The sequence below is a fragment of the Lepus europaeus genome, chromosome 1 (assembly GCF_033115175.1).
Source record: "Lepus europaeus isolate LE1 chromosome 1, mLepTim1.pri, whole genome shotgun sequence".
Lineage (NCBI taxonomy): Eukaryota > Metazoa > Chordata > Mammalia > Lagomorpha > Leporidae > Lepus > Lepus europaeus.
The window spans coordinates 121,602,782-121,626,132 of NC_084827.1; the positions used below are offsets into that span (position 1 = coordinate 121,602,782).

Below are 23,351 nucleotides of genomic sequence, written 5' to 3' on the forward strand. Positions count from 1 at the left end.
TACTTTTTCAGTGAGTTAAAGGTAACAAGATACAGCACATATAAACTCTGCATGGCATCCCAGCCTTTGGGGATTTCCTCTACTCTCTTTTCTGGAGTTGCTGAATCATTGCGAAAAACTCACTTTAGTCCATGTTTTCCGGCTGACTTCTCGCTTTTCAACAAGATAGCCAGTTATTGGACTTCCTCCATCATCATCTGGTGGTTCCCAAATCAAGTGTACTGAGTCCTTAGTTATGTCATCAAATTTCAGCTCTTTGGGTGCACTTGGGGGTGCTGAAAAAAATATAGTCATAAGTCAGTATTATTAATAGCTTGAAACATTATTTGCTAATACTGCCAAATCACCACAGATAACAAAAAGATTTGTTCCTTACCAATTACATTGACATTAATTTCCCCAGAGATTGCCTTCACACGATTTTCTAATTTCAGCGTATAGATGCCCTTGTCAGGACGTTCACTTGGAGAAATCACAAGTTCAGCATAGGCAGATAAGGTCTTTATTTTCACACGGTCGCCAGCTTCTAGTACTTTGTCTCCAAAAGACCAGGTTGCAGTTGGCCTTGGATAGCCTGTACTTGGAACCAGGATTGTGATAGGCTTTGGAACAATGACTTCCAGGCCATCTTTAAATGAACTTAAATCCATTGTGGGTTCAACTACCAAGAAGAAAAAAAAATAATGAGCTTCCAGTATCACATTTAGATGCCTAGGATCCCAAGTTAGTTACGTGCTATTCCCAAATATAAAATAAAATATTCATTTACCAAATGCATCATCAGCTGTTAGGGGACCAAGAATTTCGGATGGATCTGAAACACCAGCTGCATTTTCTGCAGATACTCTGTATAAATATTTATTTCCTTTTTGTAATCCAGTAACCTGAAAGCATGAATGAATATTTGTAAAACACAGAGACATTTAAATCTGCAATCATACACTGAATTTTTTTTTAGAACAAATGCTTTACCTTATAAGTCAGTTCAGGGACAAGTTTCGCATTACAGCGAATCCAGTGATCTTTTCCCTCTTCACATCGCTCAATGATATAGCCCAATATTGGGCTTCCTCCATCCTTTAGAGGAGGTTCCCATGTGAGCTGAACTGATGACTGAGTCTGATCTGAGGAACTCAGGTTCACAGGAGGACTGGGTCTCTCTGGAGTGGAAGAATTGGGGCATACTATTTAGTGACAATGTATTAAGATGATGCTGTAATTTGTCTACCTTGCTAAAATAACAGATTTACCAAATTCATTGAATACAATCTGGCATTTTGTAATTTTCTTCAAAATTTTCTCATGTGATACCTTTCTATTAACTTTTCATTTGATCTATTATATTAATAGGCCTAATTTCTGGATCCCACACAGTAAATATTTCCTTTCTTGGGGATGGGCTTACCAGCTGGATCAGCAACTTTGACGAAAGGTGTGGCTGCACTGGGTTTTCCGACTCCAATTCGGTTTTGGGCTCTTACACGGAAACTGTATTCCTGTCCTTCTACCACGTCCGTGACAGTAGCAGACAGGTCTTCAGCTCTTACAGTCATGGCAGTCTCCCACCTGATAGAAGTCTTGTCCCTTAGTTCAATGACATAGTTGGTGATCTCAGCACCTCCATCGTATTCTGGTGGTTCCCACGTCAGTGAGACGCCAAATCTATTCACATCAGTGATGGCAACATTCAAAGGAGGGCCTGGGACATCTGGATTTCACAACAGAAGAAGAAAACATGGGCTTTGGTTTATTGATGTTGGAGGTTAAAAAAAAAAGCTAGTTAGCAATTTACTTAAAAACTCCTTACCATATTTACTCCTTGCTTCTACAGGATTGTCAGTTTCTACTGGTTCGCCAGTACCAACTCTGTTTCTTGCACTCACACGGAACAGGTACTCAACTCCTCCTTTTTGTAGTCCTGTGACAGTAAACTCACAGCTGTCTGCACGGTCAGTGGCCAGAACCCAGGTCTTTCTCCTGATATCACGCCTTTCAACTACGTAACCTATGATTTTGCTTCCACCATCAGTTAACGGCTCTTCCCAAGCAAGGCTCACTTCCCCATCAAATGTTTCTGTCACTTCTAAGTTACGAACTGGTCCAGGAACATCTGAAATTCAGATGTAAAAGAATTTTTAATATTTAATAATGCCTTTAACTTGTGCTTTGCCATTCAAGTCCAGGGACTTAAGGGCTTACCAATGACTTGCAAGTTGATGAAGCCTTCTGCTTTTCCATGTTTGTTCTGAAGCACAATTTTATACCTTCCTCTGTCTCCTTTCTTGGCTTCTGAAATTTTGAAAGAGGTCTGTTCGGCTGTGGTATGAACAGTTTTTGAAGACAGAGGTTCATTTTCCTTAAACCACTCAGCTTCTGCTTTGGGGTAGGCATCATATGGTACCACCATTGTCAGAGGTTGGCCAGCATCAACCACAAGGTCTTGATCAGCTGTCTTGATTTTTGGTGCAGCTAGTGAGAAAGATAATATATGAGTGCTTTTGAGTTTTGTACTGTAGTCACACTACTTCATAGCTTCTTTACTAAGCATTTGTTAATAAATGGTGGCTGTATAACCTTGGATGTATGCCACAGTCCTTATAGCACAGAACACTAACCAAGTTAGGGTGCTTTTTTTTTTTTTCTTTTCTTTTTTTTTTTTTTTTTTTTGTTGCAAATTATCAGACTCTGGAAAACAGAGGGCTGAGTTTGGCATAAAATGATAAGATATACATTCTTTGTGAAAAATGGTAACAAGACTCAATATAATGTAGTGACTTTTTTTTTTGATAGAGTAAGTACTGCATACTAAGTTGAAAATAAACCAGGTAAGTTTTTTCTTATGTAGACAAGGTACACTAGTGGCTTTTTAAAAATAATGACAATATTTAAGGATATTTTGGGTCAGGAAAAGAAAGAATTAAAAAACCTACAGGAGTTTGGAAAGTACGAGAGTGTGGACTGGGAAGACTAGTAGTGATAAATTCTATGAAATACTGCATGTACTGGGAGCTGTCCAAGGTTCTGGCATGGATAGATGAATACATCAATTCCCCTTTACTCAGGACACTTTGTAGTAAGAGAAATTAGAATAGTTGATATTTGAGTAAAGCTTACTACAAATAAAAGGGTCTCACAAGGATTATCTCGTTAAATAACTGTAAAATATGAAATCTATATATCGTTTGTGATACCATGAGGCTATTTTAAAATAAAAGGAAGGTACTTACCTGCCAATTCAAGCTTAGCTCTGGCTTCTTTGTCTTTGGCAATAAATCTGTATTCACCCTGGTCACGGGGCTTAATATCACAAATCTGTAGCCTGTGTATTTTTCCTTCACTCATCATCTGGTGTTTGTCACCCTGGACAACAATCATGTTATTCCTGAGCCATTGGACTTCCACCTTATCTTTGTTAAGCTCAGCTAAAAAGACAACATCAGCACCAGGGGCTTCAAGAATATCTTGAGGTGGCCTGATGATCTCAACAGGGATTTCTAAAAGTAAAATGTAAGACAAATTATACATGTGTTTCAACTTTGAGGATCAATTTTAGAGGTCAGTAGCTAATATTATCCCTTTACTTAATACATACCTTCCACAAAGAGTCTAGCTCGAGACTTCCTGTCTTCTACTCCACAAGCATATTCACACTCATCATCCAGCCTGCAATCCTTAATAATGAGTCTGTGTATACTTCCATCTTTTTCAAATTTGTATCTAAAGAAGAGATTTATTGAAGAGATTGGTTAGCTTGCATAATGACCACTAAATCATTTGAAAAAAGTATTGTCAATTATGGCTGTGGAAACAGAATAAGTTTTCTGCTTACTTTTTGCCTTCCTTGATTTCTCTCCCATTTCTGTACCATTTTACATTTGCTTTCTCTCTGGAGAGCTGGCAGGAGAAGACAGCATCATCAAACTCGGTGACTGTCTGATCTTCCAAGTGCTCCACAAATTCTGTAGGGGCTTCTATGATCAGAAGTTCAGCCACAGATTTATCCTGGCCAGCAGTGACGATGTATTCGCCTTCATCTGGGAAGCCACAGTCTTTAATGATCAGAGAATGTTTGTACTTATCAATCCTGTATGTTATACGGTTGTCAAAAGCCACCTCTTCTCCATTTTTGGTCCATTTCAGTGTTACATTGAGACGATTCACCTTGCACCAGAATGTGACAGATTTCTTTTCCATTGTTTCAATATCTTTAAGAGGTTCAATGATCCTAAGATCTTCCTCTGTTGGAAAGGAGAAAAATAATGTTGATTTTAATTGTTTTTGTATAAATTTTAATGAGACTAATCTCTAATACAACATACAATTACTTACCTTCTACTATTAGATTGGCTGCACTTTTCACATTTTCACCTCTGTGATTTGTCAGAGACACATTATAGTTGGCTTGGTCATCTAATCGTGCATCTCTGATCCTGAGGGTGTATACCAGGTCTTTTTGGAGAATAATGTATTTTGAACTATCAAATATGGCTTCTTCATTCCTGAACCATTTGGCTTTTGCACCTTCAGTATTGACTTCACAGTGGAAGACAACTTCTTGTTGTTCCTTCACACGAGTGTCCTTAAGAGGAACTATGATCCTGAGTTTTTCTGAAAGCAACCAATAAGACCTTATAGCATGTGGAAGGACCAAAGTGGTAGATACAAATACAAATAACCCCAAGAGCAAGAACAAACTTACCGATTACTGTCAAGTGAGCTGCTGCTCTAGCGGCCCCCACCATGACTACGTAGGTGCCCATATCTTGTAATGTGGCATCTTTCACAACTAGGACTCTCTTTTTGCCATCAGCAATGATGTCATATTTATCTCCAGATTCAAGTGTCTTATCATCTCTCTTCCACTGGACCTCAAAGCTTTCCTTTGATATAGTACAAACAAATTCAGCCTTTTCTCCTTCAAGAATTTCAAGATTTTGAGGCTTTGAGATAAATTCAGCAGCAAGTTCTGGAAAGAAAAAGTTGCAAGATAGTAAACACGTATGCTTTTGCACTTTAAACATTAACAAGTATGAGGTTTTTTTTTAAATGTCATATATTGTAATGTTCATACCGTGTACTTTGACTTTGCCATCAGTTCGAGAACTTGGGAGTCTACAGTTGTAGTTGCCAGCATCTTCAAGATGAGCATTCTGAATGACCAAGATTCTCTTTCTTCCATCAATAAGGATTTCAAATCTTCCTGTTTCGATGATCTCTTCATCTCCTTTGTACCAAGTCACTTCTGCTCCAGGTTTGGAGACTTCACAAACCAGTTTTATTGTGTCTGTTTCACTAACATCAATGTTGGCAAGATTTTTGGTAAAGACAGCTTCTTCTTCTGCAAGAAGAATTGAAAAAAAAATTTGGTAAAACTGGGAATTATATAACTCCTTCCCAGTACAGCTACTTCTGCAAAGAAAGACTTCTGTCTTACCAAGGACGGTCAGCATGCCAGAAGTTCTTGCTGTCCTTACTTCACAGGAATATTCTGCTTCATCGTTCAGCAGACATTTGTTGACAACAAGAATGCGCACTGCTCCCTTGGATATGATGTCATATTTTTTGCCCTTTTTAATTTCAGCACCATCTTTAAACCACTGAACCTATATTTATGACAAACACATTTCTTTGTAAGTTTTTAGGTTGTTCTTTCACAGGGGTGTCCCTAAGAAGAACTATGATGCTGAGTTTTTCTGCAAGCAACCAGCAAGACTTAACTGATAAAATACAAAGAAGGACCAAAGTGACAGGTGCAAATTTAAGTAAACCCAAACAACACGGAAAAACTTGCTAACTTCTAAGTGAACTGCTGTTACTCTATTATTTGTTATTAAAAATAATGGGGTCACATATGTTTCTAACCATAGAGAGTCTTAGCCACCATGCAACTAACTTCTTTGATATGTAAGCTGATACTCAAAATTCAAGAAATTTTTGGATGCTATTCATTGGCAACCAGTTCTGATTTGACACATGAAATTTTTGCTTCTTTGATAAAAAACATTCAAACTAGCAATTTCATATGATTCAAACTAATAATATCTGAATTTCCTGGTTGTAAGTCCAGTGTTTTTCAAGTAATAGTAAATGAGTAATACAAAAAGGAGAACAGTTAAGTCATGAACAAATTTCATATTAAAATAATCTTTAAAGGTAAAGTGTTAGCTTTCAACCCAACCGCTGGGGAGGGGAGGAAGGCTGATGACTGAGCTGATTTTCAACAGCTAACGATTTAATTAGGCTTGTATATGTAATAAAACCTCCAATAAAACAATTAAAGGACCAGGTTTGGAATCTTTATGGCTGGCTAAATGCATGGAGGTGGCTGCAGGGGGGTATCTCAGAGAGGGCATGGAAGTTCCACCCCTTCTCCACATGCTTTGTCCAATGAATCTCTTGCATTTCTATTGATTTGTGTCATTTGTAATATTTTTATTATAAATGGTAAACATGAGAAAAAGTAAAAGTGAAGTGATGATCAATGAAGGCTTTGAAGTTTCTTTTGGTTGTCTCACCATGGTGAGACCAAAAATAAACATAAACTTATCTGGCTGTACAAAATGCCAGGTATATAGTCACAAACCTTAGCATTTTCTCGGGAAATTTCACACTCAAACCGAGCCATTTCTTTTTCTTTAACTTGAAGATCAGTGAGTGGTCTTAGGAATTCCACATGAGGAGCTGTAAGAGAATGTCATCAGAATTCAAAATGAGGTTTCTGGAAATTTACTTTAGATACATTAAGAAAAGTGAGGTCTTTGCAGGGCTTTTCCATCTTAATAGGCAACAACTGTTTCTGAAATCACTTGGAGCTGCCATTTAGACATGATGCTTCACTATTTTATGAATGTCTGTAGTTTACATAAAATTATGTGTTGTACTATATTTATAATTAGATATACACACTAGAGAGCCATCTCAGTTCTATTGAATGATAACTGGAAGAAAATCTTCATTAATACGGTGCCAGATTTGAAAGATATTGTCAAGGGAAATACCAGTGGCAAAGTAACATTATCATGTTTAAGGCAGCCAGTATAGTCTGAGAAATTAGCAAAATTCGGTGGTAACAGCTTGAAGCACTATGACCAGTTTTATCTGTGGCTAACAGCCATGAATCTAACTGAAATTGCATACATTAAGCTTCTTTGTTTTGTTTTTTAAAACTCAGCTTCAAAGATGTCACATGTAAGTCAGGCTTAAAGGCTATTAGTGCAACAAAGTGATGTGTTTTATATGGGAGGATGATTTTTTTTTAACATCTGTTGCCTTTATCTCCAGAATTAATTCAGCTGATATATAGGATTGAGGAGCTTTCCCTTTGCCCTTCCTTCTTTCAGAACTCCTTGTGAGTCCTTTCCAAGATGACCTTCTTGATCAAAGAGATTCTGGGACAAAGGCTGGCTAGCAGGCTTGAAGAACTGCTCAGTGCAGCTGACCCTTCTTGGAGTGAAGGTAGAAGACGGCTGGGGGAAGGAGACCCAAGAACCTGCTCTGACATGGTCTTCAGCACAGCAGCCACAGAGTGGAAAGAATAATGCAGTACAAGGCGTATGAAGCACAATCAAAGCCACTAGATTTTAGCTGTCGACAAATGGGAAGCAACTAAACCAAACAAACATTGCATAAAAGTGTTCACTGAAAAATGGCATCACTAGACAAGTGAGTGAATGAGATACACAAGCTAGCATGTGCATTTTGAAAAAAAGTTATTTGTCACAAGGGGATGAAGTAAGGCGAAAGATCAGTAGAGCTCTCTTCATTCAAAGAATCCAGGACTTAAAAGAATCCAGGCCTTGCTCCATCTTTTCACTCATTCTTATTCTTGGAGGTTGATTTATGTGAATGGGATTTATCTGATTACAGCAGACCTCAGGTATGCTCTCATTCAACCTGAAATGTCATGTTCATTTTCTAGTCGTTCCCCATGCCTGAAAATTCATTTTCCTTCCACATGGAAATCACTTTCACTTTCCTTTTGAAAAAACAGGGATTCCTATTTATCTTTTTTATTTAGTTTGTTCTCATCCATATCAGAATATTCATATCATAGGTTTGTCCCATGTATACAAAAGCACATCTACGTACTACTCATTGTGAGAAAAGAAACGTAGTGAGAAGTAATCTGTTAGATCCCATATAGCATAAAGGCTTTTTTTTTCAAACACAAAAGATCAGGTTAGGTCAGTACTGACACTGTAAGTTGCCAAGATGGACATGCACAAAGTGTTCTGGTTGTTGTTGTTGCTGTTGTTATCAAAGAGTTGCAAATGAAAAGTCCCATGTAAGAATACTTACGCACGACATTCAGGTTACAGGAAGTCTTAAAATCCTTAGCATCGCAAGTGTATGTTTTAATGTCTTCTGGGGTACAGCCATGTATAATAAGTTTTCTGACCCTGCCGTCAGCAACAATTTCATACTTCTTGCTTTTGAGGATTTCTGTCCCATTTTTGAACCATTTCACCTTAGCATTCTCTCTGGATACTTCACACTCCAACACTGCTGTGGCTTCCTCTTCGACCGTCTGGTCCTCAAGAGGTTTAGTGAATTCAACTGGGGGTTCTGAAAGAATCATACTTATTAGCCACGTATTTCTCCTCTTGTTCTCCAAGAATTTCAGTACCAGGGCTTTGTCCCTTCCAAGATTCATCTGCAAGTTTTGATTCCATTCAGATGTTTTCCTCTAATAATGATGTTTCATCATTACTTATATACAGAGGAAAATCATTTTTATAAGCTATGAAATATCCAGGAGATAATAGCCAACTCTTAGTTGATAAAGTGATGGATACCTGGTTTGATAATAATTCTTCCTCCTGCTGTTTTTGAAATCACAGAAATATATAATAAAAATAATAGGGAAAGAAAGAGAAGTAAAACACATGTTGGCCAATTTTGACACTTAAAAAATAATCTGTGAAATATTTTGTTAGGCCAAAAAGTGAATCTAGACTTTTGCATATTTGTTTGATTTTAATGATATATGGTACTCATTGTGTAATTGAGAGTTGGCATTATTTATGAGCCTTGGCATCATATATATTTTTAAAAGCATGCTTTGTAATTACCTTTCACAAAGAGGTTGGCATGAGTTTTGAAATCTTTGGCTGTTAGTTGGACTTCCCCAGCATCTTCTAACTTTACATCCCTCAAGGTAAGTGTATGAACTCTTCCTTCTGAACGTGTGACCACCTAGGAATTTTAAAAGATGGTAGTTTATGAATATGGGAAAAGACAATCCAGTATAAAGGTACATTTAATTCATCTAGAGAAAGAGTTTGAAATGGTGCTTTCCAAGTTATTTTATAATCATATATATATATATATCACTTATGTATTTTAAAATTATTTTAGCTTATAATTTGGGAACTTTAATAAAAATATTTTATAAATATAGTAGGTAACTAGTAGGTGACCTTCTACATTGAAATTACCTTTGTCAATTTCTGTTTATATTTGTGATCTTATTTACACATATTTACATATATAGTCTTAATCATTCTGTTACTTGGTTTATATATATAAAGAACTTAGAAAAGCTAAGTCATGAATGGATGAAAGAAATTGATTATTGAAAAGAGTAAGCTGAAAGTAACCTTGTATTCTAAATGCAAGGGGCTTCTCATTCAATAATGGCCTAAACTCTTTTTCTCAATAATTTTAGGAATTTGGGGTTGGTATAGTGGCTTGGAGGATTTAGCTGCTGCCTGCAGCACCAGCATTCCAAACTGGAGCAACAGTTCAATTCCTAGCTGCTTCAATTCTAATCTGGCTTCCTACTAATGTGCTTAGGAAAGCAGCCGATGATGGCCTGAGTGCCTGGGCCCCCTTTCCACCCATGGGAGACCCAGGTGGAGTTCCTGGGTCATGGTTTCAACCTCGCCCAAGTGCAGCCTCTGCAGCCATTTGGGGAGTGAAACAGCAGATGAAGATTCTCTTTCTCTCCCTCCCTCTTTCTTTCTGTTCCCTCCACCGTCACTCTGCTTTTCAAATAAGTAAATAAATCTTTAAAAATAATTTTAGCAATTCAATTTATTTTATAAACCAATCAAACCTGTGATTAAAATAATTGGCACAAATTTTAAATTTTGTTTAAAACTGCAAATGCAGACGTGTCTCTCTTTCCCTTTTTTGTGCATTTGGGCATCAGTGCTGGGAAAACCAGGTGTCAGGGGTACCACAGATAAAGTCATCCTGAGAGTAAAGATAAGAGAATCAGCAAACTTCCCAGAAAGCTACTGCCCGCCAGGGAGATTGATTTTGAGCCACTGAAGACTTCATTTAGACTTAGGAATAATGAGAATGTTTAAAAAAACTTTTCTACTGGTGGAACTATCTATTATGTTGGTATAAAGGAAAGAATCAAGAATATAGTTTCAGCTAAAGGTATTTTCTTAATTAAGTCTTGGGCATGGTTATTCATATAATTACCTTAATAGTTGAGAATGGTTAAAAGTATAATAAAAATAAGCAGATATGAGAGAATAGTTAAGATATGCCCTAGGAACACAGATATCAATTCACAGACAAAGGGCTTGAATAGGAGATAATTTGTTATCAATGATGTTTCAACATAAATTTTGAATATAAATTTTGGTTGGCAATTTAGGAATATTTTAAAAAGTGTCTCAGTTTATAATTCATCCATAGGCATATCTTGTTTATTAACATTGTTTTACCACTTGAACTCCTCTGAGGCTACTCTAGAATATTCTCTATTACCAAGTACATTATTCAGATCACAATGGTTCTCAATAAATAGCTTGTACACAATATATCTTGACTATTACAAAAGGAAAAACAAGCAAATACCTTATAAAAATAAGCCAAAAAGTGAACACTGAAGATTTAATTGGGCATTATGTAAGGACTGTGTACTAACTTATAATAAAAGTGTATTGCTATATTATGCTGTGATCAAACTATTAAAGTTAAATACAAGACTATCAAAGGCTATGTAAGACAGTTTCTTTCTTGGAATGATGGCCAAAAACAATGTAACAAAACATAACATTTCTACAATTTTATCTTTCCTTTTCCTATAAACTGTTTTTGTTTGATTTCCTGTTAACATTTTGGAGACTAAACATTTTTGCAAAATAAAAATTAAAAGTCTAAGTGAAATTGACAAGAACCAGTTTGTTCTGATAGACTTGATCTAAACAGAGGCTGTAAAATGTAGCTAAATGATTATACTACTTCAAAGTTTAGATTTACATTCTTTTTGAAAGGAGACATTTAAGTAATGCAAGAGCAAGTTCCTAAATGGATGATATATTTTGGGAGGCTAGAGTAAAGGATTAAAATTCCTATGCCAGCAGACACACCAGGAGGCCCTACAGAATTTTAGTAAGCTGATCCCTTCTAACTCCAGAAAAAAAAATTTAGTAACAAAAAAGATTTTTTTTTTTAGTAAAAAATTGTGAGTGAAATCTTTAGGAATCTGCACTTAAAATAGTATAGTTTTTACATTATAACTGAGATTGATATTTTAATTTAAACTACCTCTTAAATTGACCAAAAGACAATTTAGTAGTAAAGGAATAATATAATTTGCCTTTATGCAGTATTTGTACATACAAGTCATGTAGTTACAGATCTAGAAGAGATCTTGAAAAATCAACCAATACTATGCCTTTAGATATGAAATTAACTAAACTGTACTTAAAAGAAAAAATATATATATTTTAAAGTATAGCAAGCTTGACCACCCAGTTCAATTTTTAGAAGACTTTATCGTGACTGTTACTGAATTGTCATTTAATCACTTTTTTTTTCACTTTGTACCATCCTGCTATTTTTGTTTGTTTAGAGCATTTGCTCAAGTATTAAAAGGCATTGCTTTTTAATACTTCAATCAACTTTGTGATTAAACTTGTTATTAAACTGAGCCCCTTTTTAAGTATAGTCTTTTAAATTGTCAACATTTGATTTATCATGAATATTATTCACACAACATTTTTAACAAAAATTGTGGAAAAATGTCCTGAAACTATGTACTGTTCTATCCATTATTTCTAACCAGTGCTGAGTACTTTCTACAAATTTTGTTTCTAGAATTCAAAATTAATGGTAAATTTTCAAGATATTTTAAATATATACATCATTTTTAGGGAGCAAAATCTATAGGTTAACTTAGGCAAATTATATTTTGCATCTACCTATATAATTGTGTCAGCTTTTACTTATGGGTAAAATTTTAGAGAGACTGTTAGTGAAAGGTATCACTGGGCGCTGGCTTTTTACCAGAACCTCTCAGCGTGCATTTGTTCACATCCATGGATAATCACCACACCCTTCTTTCTTGTCAGTACCATCAGCCGCACACTTTAAATAGTCCACTTGCATTCCAGAATTTGCACAGCCCAAAGCCCTTGAGGGTTAAAAATAGCCTTGGAGAAATGCTTGAAGAGCAAAGCTGCCCAGAAGTTATCTCAGCTACTTGATCAACTGCCTGAAATGGAATCCGCTCTTCTGCTCTTAATCCCCTATATGCAGAACACTAGAGAGCAGGGAGACAATCAGTCTCACATTGAATGTGTGCCACTGGCAGAGCATCCAGGCAGAAAGCCTTCTGATTCTTTGCTGAATTCTGGCTAAGCAAACTCTTATTGGTAAGTAATGGGCTTGTGCCTTTTCTTAAAAAAACAAAACAAAACAAAACAAAACAAAAAAAACCAAAACCCTCAAGTTTGATCAAACTTTACATTTTAATTTCTATTTATCAATAAAATTATCATTAAACCCAACAAAAATGTTAGAAATCTGCCTTGAGATTTCAGAAGAAATTAGGGCAGAGGAAAGCAGAGAAAGGAAAAGATGGAGAGGGGGCCAGGAGAAAGAGCAGAGAATAAGGAACACGCAAGTGCAGGTGAGAGAACCTGAGAGACAGAGAGAGAGGAGAGAAAGAGGAGAGAGAGGAGAGAAAGAGGAGAGAGGGAAAAGAGGGGAGAGAGAGAGGGGGGAGAGAGGAGAGAAAGAGGAGAGAGAGGAGAGAAAGAGGAGAGAGAGAGGAGGGGGGAGAGAGAGGAGAGAAAGAGGGGGGAGAGAGAGAAGGGAGGGGAGGGAGAGGGGAGGGAGAAGAGGGGAGAAGAGAGAAGAGAAGAGGAGAGGAGAGGAGAGGAGAGGAGAGGAGAGGAGAGGAGAGGAGAGGAGAGGAGAGGAGAGGAGAGGAGAGGAGAGGAGAGGAGAGAGCGCGAGTGTGCAGGTCAAGGCTGCGGTTGCTAGCTTTGTACCTTGTCGCTGGGCTCGAGCTTCTTCCCTTTGAGGTACCATTCCACTGGGATGTCCTCATAGGAGAGCTCGCAGTCAAAGGTGGCAGTCTCGCCTGCCGTCACGGTGACATCCTTCAGAGGCCGCAGAAGACCGATGACTCGTGCTTTGCGAGAGGAAAGGAACAGCCTTGAGTTACTCATTTTGTAATTCCAACAGAGTGAATGCAGACTTAGTTGTGAACCTCCATGTTTGCTTTCTTCAAGAAGGAAGGAGCAAGGGAACTGGCCGCTGTGTTAGCTCTCCTGTGAAAGCGGCCCCATGGTGCTGAGAAGGGGAGGGAGCTAGTGGCTGGGGAGCCGCTATTTGTAGGAGCCCCCTTGCTCGATGCACAAGGTCAGCAAGAAATCTGTGCTGCATCTGTCCTCGGCCAGGCGTCAAGTTCCCCTTGCTACATAAGGCATGCGACTTCCAAAATAACTAAGACGCTGATTGGGAGACGACAGGGGGCCCTCAGTCACATAGCCTGTCCACATCCATCAAACACTTTGCACCTTCCAAAAACGTTAGCTTAATGTTCCCTGCCTCCCTTCCTGAATCTGAAGTGCGCATACAGCAAGGTTGGTCTTCATGGTGCTGTGGTGATATGGCCACTCGAGGCACTGGTCTTTGCAGTTTCTGAGTTAGAGTCTGACTGTATGCATATCGACTTTGAATGAAAGGATTACAGAATCGGAAAATCTCATTTGCTTATTTTCTTCTGTTCCAATGGCAAAGTCAATGAAGTTTCTAATACTTCAGAATTTGAACATGTCTGTATTAGGATAGCAATGAAGTAAATGTAAGAAAGCTGGTTTTTTGTATGTTAGCAATATTTTCTAATTGATGTCAATCAGTTTTATTCCCATTAAAAGCATATGTTTAATTTTCAGCAAAAACACATAATGCTTACGCTTAACTCGGAGGTGGGCACTAGATTTAACGTTGGCAGCCTGGAAATCCACCCCACCAGCCTGATCCAGACGGCAGTTGTGCAAAACGAGGAAGTGTATTTTGCCTTCTTCTTTAATCTCACAATCCTGTATCAAAAAGAGAACGCATTTTCTAGGAAATAATGGTCTTTTATGCTTTAAGAACAGTCTATCTTAAAGGAATGCTACAAGGGTGAAGAAACTTTACATAATATTGAGTTCCTTTTTTTTTCCCTGTGTAACAACGCTTATAAATACTGCCAGGAAAGTAATATTTATTCTAGCTTTATCATCCTGAACAAACTCACAGCATTATGGAGTAACTACAACCTTTTACCCATTATGCTGGCTCAGAAATAATGGACATGTGCATGTTTCAAGCCCACTTGTAGACCCTACTATTTTTCTTTGGATTGAGGTCTGCTAGAGAACCTGATAGCATGTTTTAAATTCCCAGCATGCATCTGACTTTTCGCCTGTCCTTTCGTATTTCATACAGCACCTCATGGTGTTGACAAGCTCAGAAATAGCCTTACAGGTGTTTGGAGTAATGCCTCTCCCTTGAGTTTCCAGTTGGCGTGGATATCCTCTTCCGAGATTTCAGTTTCAAAGCGGGCCGTCTCGGTCTCGATCACCTCCACACTGTGCAGGGGTCGCACCAGTTTAATTTCCCGATCTGCAAAGGTGAATGGTCAGCGTGCACAGTCAGCCTCTGGCAGAACGAATTCCCGACAGCTTCAAGAGTGAAACGCAGGGAATTGTCCTCACCTTCAATGTCGAGCTTTCCTGAGGTCTGATCCGTGCCACAGTCACAGGTATACTGTCCGATATCCGATTTCAAGGCTTTCTTTAGGATGAGCATGCGTTTCTTGCCATCTGCCTTAATAACAACATTTTTGGATGGCTTTAGTTCCTTGCCGTCCTTAAACCATTTCACTGGTGCGTCCGCTTTGCTGATTTCACACTGAAGAATCACTTCATCCTTCTCCACACCGGTGTAATCTTGCAGTTTTCCTGTAAAGTATGGATCTCCCTCTGCAGGTAAAGCATAAGTGAAAAACCTTCATGAACCCCGCAGTGAAATGCCACTGTTAGAAAGCTTAACAGGCAGCTCACAGACTGCTGGGTATATATTTAACTGTGCAAGTGTCAATCATTTAACATGCTTGTGTTCCAAATTTCTCTTAATATGAGAAAGGAAATCAGTGCATGGGATCTATCAAGATCAAAAGCATCTATACTATGCTTTGAGGTATTTTATTCACTACTTTAAAATATAATATGAAATTTAGCCTCAAATAATATATTCACTCATTATTTGGCTAAATTTCCAACTTTTTGGCATCCCTATTATGCCTAGATTACCTATAAGCTTTCAGATTGTTATTATTTTTTCTTAATAGTTTACCTTCGGAAGTATCTATAAATGTTAGATTTCATATTTAATTTTCTTGATATTAAGGAGCCTAGAAAGTGAGGCTTTTTTTTGATATACGTTCTATGTTATCCTCTGTTACAAGAAACTTAAAAAAAAACTTCTTTAAACTAATTTTGATAAAGTGAGGAAACAAAACATATTCCTATTTTAAATATTACAGGGATCAATGATTAATCAATAATCAATAGCTTAAATTCTAATCTTAACTAGCTGTTTTATAGGCCTAACCTAAAATCTTCATTACTCTAAAGTCCTCATATTTTTAGATAAAAGACAACGTAGAAGTATGCCTGATAATGTATGTGATGATTTCTTAAGGATCAGGGCTGCATTCGTTCCAAGATCACTTAGAAGACTGCTTATCTAACAGACATGCCACAGTTTCTGTGTCTGGAAGGGAAGCACCTACCAAGGACAGTGAGTTTAGCTTCTGAGCTTATCCCCATCGCTTCCACTCTAATCTGGGAGGTGTCATCGATGGACAGGTCTTTGAAGGTGATCGAATGAGTTTTCCCTTCGTCGTGCATGGAGACCCGCTTGCTGGTGTGCAGGCGCTGGTCATTCTTGAACCAGCTAACCAGGATGTTATCATGGGACAACTCCACAGTGAACACGGCACTCTCCCTCTCTTTGGCTGTTACATCCTTGAGTGGGGTGAGGAATTTCAGCCGGATTCCTGATAAGAAGAACAAAAAGACAATTCGTCAATTCCAGCACTTGAAGGAGGAAAAAAAGCAAAAGAGAATCATTTTCAGCATGGCCCAGCTCATGAAAATATTCACCTTCAATGATGAGTTTGCCGCTTGTGCGCTTATCTTCAGCTTCAAACATGTATTTTGCTTCATCTTCAAAAGCTGCTGACTTGATTATCATTGAATGCTTAGTGCCATCCTTTATCAGCTCAAATTTGTCATCACTTGCAATTTCCTGGGTGCCTTTTAGCCAACGGAATGTTTTCGGCTCCCTGGATACCTCACATTCAAATTTCGCCTCATCCTTCTCAAAGACTTTAACATCGCTGAGAGGTGTGATGAAGATCAGTGGCAATTCTGAAAGAGGAGGACCGGCAGTGAAGTTAGACTTCCCTCGCACTCAGGACTCTGCGTCCATTCAAGGTCTGGCAAGAACATCTTAAAAGACAATACAAAGAGGAGGGGTTGGCAGGCAGAGCGTACCTTTCACTTTGAGATTGGCTGCAGATTTCGCATTGGCGGCCTGGAAGGAAACCTCTCCAGACATATCCAGCTGACAGTTATAAAGGACCAGGATGTGCTTCTTGCCATCCTCAATGATTTCACAGTCCTGTTTGGAGGGAGGGTTAGAAGGAAAGAAAGAGGATCATTTACATAAATGGTCATGCCTGCAAACCATGGGGAAATTTCACATTTTTTTTTTTTAACCCTACACAACCAAGCAACCCCTCTCCTGTATGATCAGCTAAATCTTGACTCACAGGGGAAGCAGTCAAAGGCTCTCCTTTTAACTTCCACTGGCCGTGGACATCTGGTTCGGAAAGCTCAATTTCAAAGCGGGCTGTTTCACCGACAAACAACTCTACTCCGTACAGAGGCTTCTCCACTTTTATGAGTCGAGCTGAACAGAAGACAAAGTTTTGTTATAGGACCGAACAAGCAAACTGCAGGTTCAGGTGGGTAAGGTTCATGCTTCTGAGCTACTCACCCTCAACGGTGACGTTGGCTTTGGTCTTGTCTGTGCCACAGTCACACATGTATTCGCCTTTGTCTTTGAGTTCCGCTTTTTTGATCTTTAAGATGCGGCGCAGGCCGTCTGTCTTGATGGAATGTTTGGGTGAGGGTACAATCTCTTCGCCATCTTTGAACCATTTCACTGGCACGTCTTTGCTCACTTCACACTTGAGAATGATCTCATCCTTCTCGACTCCAGTTTTGTCGTGTAATTTCACAGTGAAATAGGGATCAGCCTCTATAAAACACATTTGGCAGGTGTATAATTAGCAGCGTGTGAGAACGAAAGTTTATTAAACAGTGGCAGGTTGTCACACAGGCACCACCACCCGCCTCTTCCATTCAGTTGGCCACATTTACCTAAGACCTTTAGCTGTGCGGTGGAGCTCAGGTCCTTGACTTGAGCTCTGATTTGAGATATATCATCCAGTGTCACTTCTTTCATTTCCAGTTTGTAAGTCTTGCCCTCAGAAGACATGAGTACCGTTCTGCTTGTGTGGAGCTTGACATCGTTTTTAAACCAGGATACGTGCATCTTTTCATGAGAAAGTTCACAGACAAAAGTTGCTGTTTGGCCTTCTTTCACTGTTTGATCTTCAAGAGGTGATATGAATTTCAGTCTTATGCCTGCAATGCAAATATGGACAACAGTCTCAGAAAGACAACTTACCCTCACACCAAGTCCATTCTAATCAGCCTAGGTAAAAAGGACACATTTTATATGACACCTTTTCAAATGGACCCTATTTTCAATTTTAGAAACTTAAGGGTTATTCTTTGGGGGGCTGGGGTTGGGATTGGTGACACTGTGAAAGTGAAACAGTAGTGTGGATGGTCACTTTTAGTTTTTAAATTTTGATATTTTTTCTTTTCCTTTGTGGAGGGGAGATGGGAAGGGAGAGAGAGACAGAGATAGACTTCAATCCTATCCACGGGTTCACTCCCCAAAGTCCCACACCTGGAGCTGGACCTGAAAACTCAATCCAAATCTCCCACATTGGTGGCAGGGACTCAACTACTTGAGCTATCATCTGCTCCCTCCCAGGGTCTGCAGTAGCAGGAAGGTGGAACCAACAGCAGAGCTGGGACTTGAACCAAGATACTCTGTTAATGGGAAACGGGCATCCTAACCTCTATGCCAAATGCCTGCCCCTGGCGTTCTATCTTTAAAGTAAAATATGTGTGTGGCCATATAGGGATATCAGGTCAGGTCTTGTCAGCTCTTACCTGTAACAAATAACTGGGCTGAGGTCTTTTTGCCTTCCACCTCAGCAGTATAGACTCCTTCATCAGCAAAGCGAGAGTCATTGATAACAAGAATGTGCTTCTTTCCATCGGCAATGATATCAAATTTGTCAGATGCCTTGATTATGTCGGGTCCTTTAGACCAGATCACGTTGGCCTCCCTGGTGAGGACACATTCAAATCGGGCTTGTCGCTTTTCTGGAACAGTGACATCCTTCAGAGGCACAGCAAAGTCCAGTTCGATTTCTGAAAATCAAACATTAAAAACGAGGCTTTTCAGGATGCAGAAGGACACGGGGTGAAGTTGAGCCCGCTCCATGAGTTCTGAAAGCCAGTACCTTTCACGGTCAGAATGGCCGTCGTCACTGCATTAAGAGCCTGGTACAGGACTTCGCCAGCCTGGTCCAGTTTGACTTTGTGCAAAGTCAAGAAGCGTTTGCCACCTTCTGCTTTGATCTCGCAAGTCTGAAAAACAGTAGGTTAAGTGAGCATTTGTTTGGAATAAATTCCTTAAAGGAGAAAAGTTTCAGATACAAGTTGCTATAGTTTTAAAAATTGCTACTAATTAAAAAAAATTAAGCAAAACATCCCCTTAGTATTTTACACAGGTTGTGTAAGTTGTTCATAAGTAATGCATCAAATTCCTTCCCTTCTTTGAGATTTTAGGAGCCTGATGTGAAATCTATCAGTATTAAACAAAATCTGAGTATTAACCATGAAGTCCTAGTGCAGCTATCTTACATAACTAATGACGTGGGACATTACTTACAGGTGAGGGCCTTAGAAGTTCTCCCTTCAGTTTCCATTGTCCAGGAACATCTGCCTCGGAAATTTCTGCATCGAAGCTTGCACTTTCTTTCTCATAAATGGTAACATCCTCTATCGGTTTAAGCAGTTCAACTTCACGCTCTGTATAAGGCAGGGATAAAGAAACACAATGCTTTAAGCAAGGTGACAATGCTTTGCTTTTGTGTGTTGTGTGTGTTGTTTCGCATTTTGCACACACGAACCTCATCTTTCAGGATAAAAGGTAAGATTTTTATACCTCCAAGTGTGAGCTTTGCAGGGTACCTCTTCCCTTCAATCTCCACCGCGTATTCATCTATATCTTCTGGGGTAGCATTCTTAATCTTGAGGTAGAGATGATTCCCATCCTTCAATATCTCCGTCTTTTCATTTGGTTCCATGGGGATTTCATCGTATCCCTTGAACCACTTGATGTTTGGTGTATCTTTGGCTATATCACAAGCAAAAATGGCCGTGCCCTTGGGTTTCACGTGCTGATCTCGGATAGGTTTCACCAGCCATTCTCTAATGACCTCTGCATGGAAATGAGGCCAGAAAAATGTTTATGAGCTAGGTAAGTAATGTAAGTAATATGAATTATTTCTGTAGTAAATTTCAGAAGTAGAACAAAAATGAAACCTGGACATAATTAATCTGCTATGTTATACTGTCACTCTCTCTCTTAGATAAGTTCCCAGACTTCTGATATTCAAACAATGGGAAACAAAGTTCTTTCTTTCATTTACTAAGCAGAATGTAATGTCCTGGCAAAGTACTAACCTACTACTTTCACGCAAGAGGAACATTCCAGGTTGTTGGCATTTTCCACGGTAACTGTGTAGGTCCCGGCATCCATGTCGTCCGCATCGTTGATGGTCAGGGCCCGCATCAAGCCAATGACCCCTGGCACAATCTTGCCAGGCTTCTCCACCACAATCTTCCCGTCCTTTCTCCAGACCACGTCACGCTCTTTGTTCAACTCACAGCTCAAGTACAATGGCTGTCCTTTGACCACTGTGACTTCCTCTTCGAGTGTTTTTACAAAACGCACAGGAAGTTCTGTGGGGGTGGGTGGGGATCACATACATATTTCAGTACATGTGCTATTTCCAATGAAATAAAACTTAGTAAGAAGAGGCTTTATGATTGCTAGGCAGGTGTATTACGTGGAAGTTCAACAGAGAACACATTCAGAAACTGGAAATTACCTTCTACAATAAGTTTTGCTGTGGAAGTCTTTTCTTTATTTCCCAAACGTAGAACACAGGTGTATTCGCCGGCATCGGAGAGTTGGACGTCAATGATATGCAACTTTCTGTCTTTCCCGTCTGCGATGAACCTGTGCTTCGGGCTCTCGCGGATGTTGCTACCGTCCTTCATCCAGGTTGTAATTGCAGTGGAGGGGGAGACCAAGCATTCAAAGATGGCAGAGGAGCCCACGGACTCCGCTTCCTTCAACACGATGTCTTTGATTTCTTTCACGAACTTCAATGGCACAGCCTTCAGCTGGTAGGTGAATGGGGCTTCATCGGGAGGTTTCTCTCCACCACTTCCAGGCCTTAACTTTTTCCTTTCAGCTTCTATTGGTGAAGGAGTCTTTTTGGCTACACCTAATTCCAAGTAAAATGAAAGTTGATTTACTATCTCCACAGGAGACCAAAAGTACCTATCTGGATACTGTGTGGATAAAGGGAGCTGTGAAGCAGTTAGGAGACAGGACCAGAAAGGCCAGGTAACTCAAGGGCCATTTGTAGTCTGCCTTGTTTCAGACAGGAAATTGAGAAGGCACAAGGAATCCATAAATAGGAAATGGGCGTCATTTTCTCAAGTTTTAATCCTAAGTATGAAACATCAAGATTAATTGCTAATTCTTTTGCCTGCATAGAAGTATCATACATCTGAAAAATGAAGTTAAGAACTCATAGGTTCATTATACTAACATATAATTGTTTATATCTATAATACCTGCTAATATAATAAGTGGATTATTTGAAATACAGGACGTGGATTATTTAAAATACCAAAAGTCATGTGCATTTTAGCAGAATCAATCAGAAACAAATACTGTTACAAAATTTGAAGAAGTTTTCCCCTTGAATATAGAGTTTAGGAATTCATAGAGCGAAAGGCTACAATACAGGTATAAGGAATGAAGCTTACCTTTGATTGGGCCTTTGGGCTTGGCAGCCTCCTCCTTAGGTTTGGCTTCTAAAATAAAAGAAAACTCAGCATTTAAACAATTTCAGACTTATTTCATGTTTATCAGTAAGCCATGCAGGGTGAGTGATGCTCTTTATTATATACTCTAATGCATTTATATAACTTCTAGGAAAATACTTTGACTATATTCAAGAAGGCATACTCTGAGATTGATGTGACCAAGATATATTGCCAATAAATTCAGGTTTAAAAAGTTCTTTCAGCAAGTGCCTTTATTGACTGCCATTTCTGGAAGGCTTGTTGCTGCCCTTTGTGGAAAAGCAGGTCAGGTATCTTAGCTCTTTGTGTGCATTTTGGTTATGTGAACCAAAGAAATAGTTCTGTTAATAAGAATCAGTGTAAGAAAAAGGGAAGTGGGCCAGAAGTTACCAAAAGCCTTTCTTTTTGTATATGGATTACATAAGTAAGTCAAGGACTTAACACTAAGGACAAAGACAGGGTCCATGTGCCACACACATATGGGTCCTTTGAAAATTTCCCCGCACAGACAGTGAACTGAAGCAGGAACAAAAAAGTCTCTCCATTCAGAGTTTACGTCAATTACAAATGCAGGGAGAGAACAAATTATAGAACCACTTCCTCAGCTTCAGACTGGGGATGAATGAGGATGACTTTAATTTTACAGGTACAGGGTCAGCCTCATGGCAGTTGGGCACCTTTTTAAAGGTACTGCATGCAAACTATGATTAAAAGTATAATTTGTGCCCAAATCATAATCATCAGTGATTAAATATTAAAAAGAACATAGTATATTTTTCATGTCATTGAACAAGAGGAAAAAGCTACCTATTTTGAGATAGTTTTAAATAAACATTTTTCTAAATAATTTTATATAATCTACAATGTAATAAATACACAAATGTGTAATAATTACACTTATATATTGAAATAATTTAAATATTTATTTCTAAATAATTTTAAATAAGATTTAAAGATATTAGCAAGAGATCAAGTAGTCAAGGTGAATATTTATTAACAATTAATAATTATACATAATTTCATTTTTAGCTTTGAAATTATCTCCTAGGAGATAAATTACTAAGTAGCTTGTATATACCTAATACATATCTCAAGTTTGGATTTGAGATAGCTATATAATTCATTAAGTTAGTACATTTAAGAAAATTATTATTGGTCTAAATCCTTACATAAATTTAAAGTCTGAATTACAGTCTTTTTTCTTTCTTATTGCTTTAAAATATACCTGATGTTAACTTTCCCACTTTAGCTACTTTTAACTGTATAATTCAGTTGCATTAAGTAAATTTATACTGTTGTGCAACCACAATTCCATCCATTTCTAGAACCTTTTCATTATCCCAATGTGAGGTCTTCAAAAGAAATGATTCCTTAGAGCATGAGGGAATTTTGAAACTGTATGAGATTCCTCTCTGTATGTCCTTAGAGGTGTTTGTTTGGTTCCTTAGTTTTCATCAGCCCTAAACATATTCATTACTTGATCTCAAAGCATATGAAAAAAATGGTGCACTGCCGAGAAATACATTCCAATCAAAACACAATATGCGTCTGAGGTGAGCGATAAGGTGAATCAAGTACATCAGATGAAGAAAACATAAGAATGTATCACAGGGGCTGGCATTGTGGTGCAGCCGGTAAATCCACTGCCTGTGATGCCAACGTCCCATATAGGCACCAGGTTGTGTCCTATCTCACTGCTCCACTTCTGCTCCAGCTCCCTGCTAATGGTTTGGAAAAAGCAGCAGAAGATGGCCCAAGTGTTTGGGCCTCTGACACCCATTTGGGAGACCT

General features: G+C 38.6%; 1 protein-coding gene across 1 annotated transcript in view; it reads right to left on the reverse strand.

Moving 5' to 3' along the window:
* Positions 1 to 23,351, reverse strand: part of TTN (titin) — a 274,245-nt gene that overhangs the window by 89,333 nt on the left and 161,561 nt on the right. Inside the window, exons 173-206 of the mRNA XM_062188546.1 lie at positions 21,522 to 21,569; positions 20,570 to 20,971; positions 20,142 to 20,420; positions 19,621 to 19,896; positions 19,345 to 19,484; positions 18,914 to 19,040; positions 18,558 to 18,821; positions 17,691 to 17,957; positions 17,305 to 17,568; positions 17,078 to 17,217; positions 16,800 to 16,926; positions 16,407 to 16,673; positions 16,034 to 16,300; positions 14,955 to 15,221; positions 14,723 to 14,862; positions 14,168 to 14,294; positions 13,239 to 13,381; positions 9,072 to 9,195; positions 8,299 to 8,565; positions 6,584 to 6,681; positions 5,435 to 5,603; positions 5,072 to 5,338; positions 4,700 to 4,966; positions 4,330 to 4,608; positions 3,830 to 4,238; positions 3,593 to 3,717; positions 3,228 to 3,494; positions 2,200 to 2,469; positions 1,808 to 2,110; positions 1,406 to 1,708; positions 973 to 1,160; positions 770 to 884; positions 377 to 661; positions 124 to 275 (exon numbers count right to left, since the gene is read on the reverse strand). Of these exons, the coding sequence (XP_062044530.1) occupies positions 124 to 275; positions 377 to 661; positions 770 to 884; positions 973 to 1,160; positions 1,406 to 1,708; positions 1,808 to 2,110; positions 2,200 to 2,469; positions 3,228 to 3,494; positions 3,593 to 3,717; positions 3,830 to 4,238; positions 4,330 to 4,608; positions 4,700 to 4,966; positions 5,072 to 5,338; positions 5,435 to 5,603; positions 6,584 to 6,681; positions 8,299 to 8,565; positions 9,072 to 9,195; positions 13,239 to 13,381; positions 14,168 to 14,294; positions 14,723 to 14,862; positions 14,955 to 15,221; positions 16,034 to 16,300; positions 16,407 to 16,673; positions 16,800 to 16,926; positions 17,078 to 17,217; positions 17,305 to 17,568; positions 17,691 to 17,957; positions 18,558 to 18,821; positions 18,914 to 19,040; positions 19,345 to 19,484; positions 19,621 to 19,896; positions 20,142 to 20,420; positions 20,570 to 20,971; positions 21,522 to 21,569 (7,433 nt within the window). The remainder of the gene's footprint in view (positions 1 to 123; positions 276 to 376; positions 662 to 769; positions 885 to 972; positions 1,161 to 1,405; positions 1,709 to 1,807; positions 2,111 to 2,199; positions 2,470 to 3,227; positions 3,495 to 3,592; positions 3,718 to 3,829; positions 4,239 to 4,329; positions 4,609 to 4,699; positions 4,967 to 5,071; positions 5,339 to 5,434; positions 5,604 to 6,583; positions 6,682 to 8,298; positions 8,566 to 9,071; positions 9,196 to 13,238; positions 13,382 to 14,167; positions 14,295 to 14,722; positions 14,863 to 14,954; positions 15,222 to 16,033; positions 16,301 to 16,406; positions 16,674 to 16,799; positions 16,927 to 17,077; positions 17,218 to 17,304; positions 17,569 to 17,690; positions 17,958 to 18,557; positions 18,822 to 18,913; positions 19,041 to 19,344; positions 19,485 to 19,620; positions 19,897 to 20,141; positions 20,421 to 20,569; positions 20,972 to 21,521; positions 21,570 to 23,351) is intronic.